Below are 6263 nucleotides of genomic sequence, written 5' to 3' on the forward strand. Positions count from 1 at the left end.
AAAGTAACTAGTAACTAACTACTTGAGTAGTTTTTTTATCCAATACTTTTTTACTCTTACTCAAGTAACTATTCAGACTATTACTTTTACTTTTACTTGAGTAAATATTTCTTCAAGTACTTTTACTTTTACTTGAGTACAGTTTTTGGGTACTCTACCCACCTCTGCTTTTATCCAAAGCAACTTACAATTGGGGAATACATAAAGCGATTCATCTTGAAGAGGCAATCAGACAGACGAAGTGCTTGCAACACCAAGTCTCAGGCATTGTTCAAATAAATACAAACTACCAAAGGAAGGAATAAGTAAAGAGAATTTATTTATTTTTTTATTTTTTTGTTTTTTAAAGTTTAGGATGAAGTCAAGTGCCGTCGAAAGAGATGAGTTTTCAGTTGTTGCTTGAAGATTGACAGGGATCCAGCATTCCGGATAGGGGTGGGAAGATCATTCCACCAGCCAGGAATGATGAACGAGAATGTTCTGGAGAGTGATTTTGAGCCTCTCTGTGATGGTACCACGAGGCGTCGCTCACTAGCAGATCTCATATTTCTGGAGGGGATGTAGTTTGTTAATAGAGAGTGCAAGTAAACGGGTGCTGAGCCAGTGGTTGTTCTATATGCAAGCAGCAGTGTCTAGAACTTGATGCGAGCCACAACTGGTAGCCAGTGCAGGGAGATAAAGAGAGGTGTAACATGGGCTCTTTTGGGCTCGTTGAAGACCAGTCGTGCCGCTGCATTCTGAATCATTTGTAGAGGTTTGACTGTGTTTGACGGAAGTCCAGCCAGAAGAGCATTGCAATAGTCCAGCCTAGAAATGACAAGGGCCTGGACAAGAAGTTGTGCAGCATGCTCTGTCAGAAAGGGCCTGATCTTTCTGATGTTGTATAGTGCGAACCTGCAAGATCGAGCAGTCTTTGCAATGTGGTCTTTGAAGGTCAGCTGATCATCAAAGATTACACCAAGATTTCTGACCGAAGTTGATGGGGTTATTGTTGATGAACCTAACTGGATCGTGAAGTCATGCTGTAGAGTCGGAGTGGCAGGGAGGACAAGAAGCTCAGTCTTTGCCAGGTTGAGCTGCAGGTGATGTTCTTTCATCCATGCCGAGATGTCCGCCAGGCAGCCTGAGATCCGCGCAGCTACCGTTGGATCATCTGGTTGAAAAGAGAGATAGAGCTGTGTGTCATCAGCGTAGCAATGGTATGAGAATCCATGTGCCTGGATGATGGGACCCAGTGATGTAGTGTATGTGGAGAAGAGGAGGGGTCCAAGAACTGATCCCTGAGGAACCCCAGTGACCAGTTGATGTGCTTTGGATACCTCCCCTCCCCAGGCCACCCTGAAAGACCTACCAGTGAGATAGGATTCAAACCAGCGAAGTGGAATGCCAGTGATGCCCAGTGATGAGAGGGTGGACAGGAGTATCTGATGATTGACAGTGTCAAACGCGGCAGATAGATCCAGCAGAATGAGGACTGATGATTTGGAATGGGCTTTTTCAATTCGCAGGGCTTCAGTGACCGAGAGAAGCGCAGTCTCAGTTGAATGGCCCCTCCTGAAACCTGACTGTTTAGCATCCAGTTTGTCGTTCTGTGAAAGAAACAGTGAGACTTGGTTGAAGACAACTCGTTCAAGCGCTTTCGCTATGAACGGAAGGAGAGAGACAGGTCTGTAGTTTTCTATAAGAGAAGTGTTTAATGTAGGTTTTTTGAGCAGTGGGGTTACCCGAGCCTGCTTGAACGTAGTGGGGAAGTTGCCTGTGAGGAGGGATGTGTTGATGATGTGTGTGAGTGCAGGTAAGAGTGTGGGTGAGATTGCTTGGAGAAGATGTGAGGGGATTGGGTCAAGAGGACATGTTGTAGGATGGTTGGAGAGGAGAAGCTTGGATACTTCAGCTTCAGTGAGGGGACAGAAAGAGAAGATGGGAGTTTTAGCAGTGGATGTGGTAGGTTGAGGGTCCTGTGTGCGTGGAGGTGAGAACTGACCACTGATCGATCTAGTTTTGTCTGTAAAGAAAGTGGCAAAGTCATCAGCTGTAATAGAGGTGGTGGGAGGAGGTGGAGGGGGACAGAGGAGGGAATTAAATGTTCTGAAGAGATTACGCATGTCTGGAGCGCTGTCGATCTTGTTGCGGAAATGTGAGGATTTGGCAGTGTGGACTTTAGCAGAGAAGGATGTGAGCAAAGACTGGTACCTACTGAGGTCCGATAGATCGTTTGATTTGCGCCATTTTCTCTCTGCCGCTCTGAGTGTAGTCCGATGTTCACAAAGAACCTCGGATAACCAGGGGTTGGAAGGAGCAGCCCGTGCTGGCCTAGAAGAGAGAGGGCAAATGTCGTCTAGACAAGAGGTTAAGGTAGAGCATAAAGTCTCAGTAGCTGCGTTTACATCCAGAGATGAGAAATGGGTGGATGATGGAAGAGAGGAGGATACTACAGAGGAGAGATGGGAAGGAGAAAGGGAGCGCAGGTTTCGTCTAAAAGTAACTGGTAGGGGGGTTGGTGGCACAGGAGAAGCAAAGTGTAATGTAAATGTAATGAAGAAATGGTCCGAAGTATGTAGCGGTTGTACCAGAATGTTATCTGCAGTACAATTGCGTGTGTAAATTAAGTCAAGTTGGTTGCCTGATTTGTGCGTGCTAGTAGTGGTAAGGCGTTTGAGATCAAATGAAGCTAGGAGTGAATGGAAGTCTGTAGCATAAGGCTTGTCTAGGTGAATGTTGAAATCACCAAAGACTAAGAGCGGTGTACCATCCTCCACGAAAGAGGACAGCAGCCCGTCCAGCTCCTCTAGGAAGGTGGCTAGAATTTGGCTAGGGGGACGGTAAATGACCACAATCTGGAGTTTTATGGGAGCTGATACAGTAATGACATGATGAAGATCATTCAAATGAGTTGTAGTTGCATAGGGGATAGCGGGTTGAGTATTTCCAATTGTTAGAAATGAGCAGACCAGTGCCTCCACCCCGGCCAACTTGGCGTGGGGTATGAGAGAAAGAGAGATTAGTAGAGAGAGCAGCTGGGGTTGCTGAGTCTTGTGGACGAATCCAGGTCTCAGTCAAGCCCAAGATGCTGAGCGTGGATTTTAAAGAAAAAGCAGAAATGAAGTCAGCTTTGTTGACAGCTGACTGACAATTCCAGAGACCCACAGAAAAGGAAAGGGGTGTAGTGGAGGAGGTAGAGATAAGGCGCAGGTTAGCAGGGTTACGTTGCCTTCTGCGTGTGACGTTAGAGCGTGGTTGAGAGAGAATCGGAATGGTTTGGAAACACATGATAGAGGTGGCAGGAAAGAGGATAGAAACGGAGAGTGTGTAAGGGAAGGGGGAAAAAAGGATACTTAAGTGTGTCGCTCGGTGTCGTTGCTCGGTTAAAGTCGCGCAGGAAAAGTCGATGGTCTTTACCCTCGTCTGTCTTCACACGAGGAGGCTGAACGCTTCCGCTGATGCTTCCGCGTCAGCGCTCGGACCTCTGATAAATACAGCCTAAAACACTACAGTGAAAACAGCTGTGGCCGGCTTCTGATTGGCCCAGCCAATAGCCAAGTGCAAATAGCTCAAGACGAAACTAACACTTCGCTTGCAAGGAGCAATGAAAATGATCCAGGTTCCTTCTTACACCGTGTCCTAACTATACGCGACGCGACGCCGCGACATGCGATAAAAGGTATCTTTTCCTTGTTAATCAGAGTTTTTGTCCTAACTAGCTGCGACGGCGACACGCGAAATTTCTAATTTAGAAACGGTTTCTATTTCAGCGATGTCGCGGCTGGAACAACAACATACAAACTATATGACAGTAGATAATCTCAGGTGATTATATGCTTTATTCAAAGTTAACGTGTCTAATATGAGTTTAAATATCATATTGCGTGACCCTATAGCCATACTGAAAGCAACAACAGATAGTTTACCTCAGATCTTGAAAAATAAATTAAATCAAAGATGACCGTTAAAACTGTGAACTCACTGTCAACCAACGAGTGTATTCCATAACAAAGATGTTATCAGTCACTCAGTATGTATATTTAATGATGTTAAAAAGCTTTAAAATTTATGAATTAGATTATAAACGTATCCATTTCGTTGCAAGAGCAGTGCGCTTCCAGAGAGAGACCGCCCACACACGCTTCTGATTGGCTGTGATATTTGATTGATTCTGTCGCGTCGCGTCGCGTCTGGTGTGGACACCCAAATTGCTTGTCGCTGGAATCTTGTCGCGTCGCGTGTAGTTAGGACACGGTGTTAGCCGAGGTGCAAATTATTATAATTAACAGTAAGTGCAATCAAACATAGAAACCTCAACGAAAATGCAGAATAGAAATAGATGGAAAACGAAGTATTCCTTCCTAACAGCAAGTAAATAATTTAAACAACAGATCTATGACCAAGTATTGCAACACTTACGCACTGCTGTCCATCTCTTCTGGTGAATATTCAGCTTCTCCCATTAGGACATTTAAGTAGTATTACAAACATGTCTTACAAAAAGCATTGGGCCTACTTGTGTTAATTTTGAGACAAAAAAAAATAGCACTGATTAATTTTAACATGTCAGCACAACCTGTTTTCAGTTTAGACAGCTCTAACATTTATTTTTGTCTAGAACTAGTCTTAGGCCCTGTATGAGAAACCACCCCAAAGTGTTCAAATAAGACAATACCAGCACCTTCTTCAGTTCCAGCTGTATAGACTAGGGTATCAGAGAGATGGCTGATTCAAACAGCTCAAGGTGTATTTGCGCTCTGAAGTCAAAGATTTCTATTTACAACCATTTTTTTTGTATTGTTTGGAATTCAGACACACTGTTTAACGTTTGATTAAAAGTAAGGCTCATCTCTTTAACAAAGCATTTACCTGATTTCCCTGATGTTTTTGATTAGGCTCCATTATTCAGCTCACCTGTCATAACTGTCACGAATCCTGTCCATGCACTTCCGTTCACTCACCACATGTCACATGCTTATGTTTTGGATTACCTCTCTTGTCAAGCCCCTTTGGATACTGTTCGCTGTCATCTGACCCACGCCCGTTTTAGATTACTCTTTGCATTGCCTATATATACCTGTCTGCCATTGTTCGACCCTGCCTGTTATGACCACGTCTCTTGTCAATAAAAGCTTGCATATGGATTTGCACGTCTCGCGTCTCGTCAGTCCGGTAACAATAATGCTGCTGTCCTTCTGAAACCATGTATCTCCATATTTCATGAGCTTCATTTTTAGCCATAAATCATTACTATTAGTCATCCTTCATGCTTATCACTGGGTTTTGAAAATACCTAACGAATAAAACGTATTAAAACGTGCTTGTTAACTTTGACAACACAGTATTTAATCGTTTAAAAAGTGTTACAGTGTTTTTCCCATTTCCTAAAAACCTGCTAATTTGGACATACAAGGTTTTGGAAGGACAGCGACAATATATAACCCTATATAACATGCAAACAGCTTCTGCGGTAAAAGTAGCCTGTTTGATTCCAAGTCTCATCTTTGGGTTCCTAAAGATACCAGAGAATGACAGACAGAGATCCAATTCGGACAGACTTAGTCCTAAATTAGTTAACAATTTTGCAGCTAGGTTAATAGCTAAAAACATTACACATTATCTATAAAATTTGCAACAGACATTGTTATAGAGTAGCTAGAGGAAAACTGGACCCACCGTTGAGTCTGGGTTCTCCCAAGGTTGTTACTCCACTAATTGGTTATATGAATTGTGACATTAACAGAAAATAGTTTAAAGGTTACAGATTATCTGTGTAATAGACCATTTTTGTGCTGGTATATTTCAGATCCGTGAGAAACATTTTGCACTAACCAGTGATAGGTTGATTTACTTAATAACAACATGAACTCAAAAGGACCAGGATCTCCATTCATGGAGGAACCCTGTGATCACAAAAAGTACCATTTCCAAGATATGAAGTGTATAAAATATTTATTTCAAACATATTAAGCATGAACATATGTCAATCTATAAAATCTTTACTTCAAAGACAACGTTCACCCAAAATAATCCACAGTGATATCTAAGATGTCTTCCTCTCCTCAGCTGAACATAGCTCAGCCATTTTGTTTGTGTCCAGTGATGTGTTATGTTTACATTTAAATGTTACTAAATAAGCTCAAGATATTGCTCCAAACATTTCATTTCGCTTCATAAGACATGTAATAACCCCCTGAAGTCATGTGGTTTACTTTCAAAGGGATAGTTCACCCCAAAATGAAAATTCTGTCATTAATTACTCACCCTCATGTCGTTCCAAA

At 42.7% G+C, this 6263-nt stretch overlaps 1 protein-coding gene across 1 annotated transcript; it reads right to left on the reverse strand.

Moving 5' to 3' along the window:
* Nucleotides 1-368: 368 nt before the first annotated feature.
* On the reverse strand, nt 369-2717 carry LOC131524044 (uncharacterized). The gene is made up of 2 exons (XM_058750770.1): nt 1352-2717; nt 369-1153 (listed from the first exon to the last, which is right to left on the reverse strand). The coding sequence occupies exons 1-2, from the start codon at nt 2103-2105 to the stop codon at nt 633-635; spliced, it is 1275 nt and encodes a 424-aa protein (XP_058606753.1). The 5' UTR covers nt 2106-2717; the 3' UTR covers nt 369-632.
* Between the last annotated feature and the right edge of the window lie 3546 nt (nt 2718-6263).

This window comes from Onychostoma macrolepis, chromosome 18 (assembly GCF_012432095.1).
Source record: "Onychostoma macrolepis isolate SWU-2019 chromosome 18, ASM1243209v1, whole genome shotgun sequence".
Lineage (NCBI taxonomy): Eukaryota > Metazoa > Chordata > Actinopteri > Cypriniformes > Cyprinidae > Onychostoma > Onychostoma macrolepis.

Excerpts from the sequence above, each read along its gene's own strand:
- LOC131524044 (XM_058750770.1), bottom strand. The coding sequence starts at position 2,105 with ATGCGTAATCTCTTCAGAACATTTAATTCCCTCCTCTGTCCCCCTCCA. Across the intron at positions 1,154-1,351 it reads GTTTGAATCCTATCTCACTG|ATGATCCAACGGTAGCTGCG; the intron begins GTAGGTCTTTCA and ends CTTTTCAACCAG.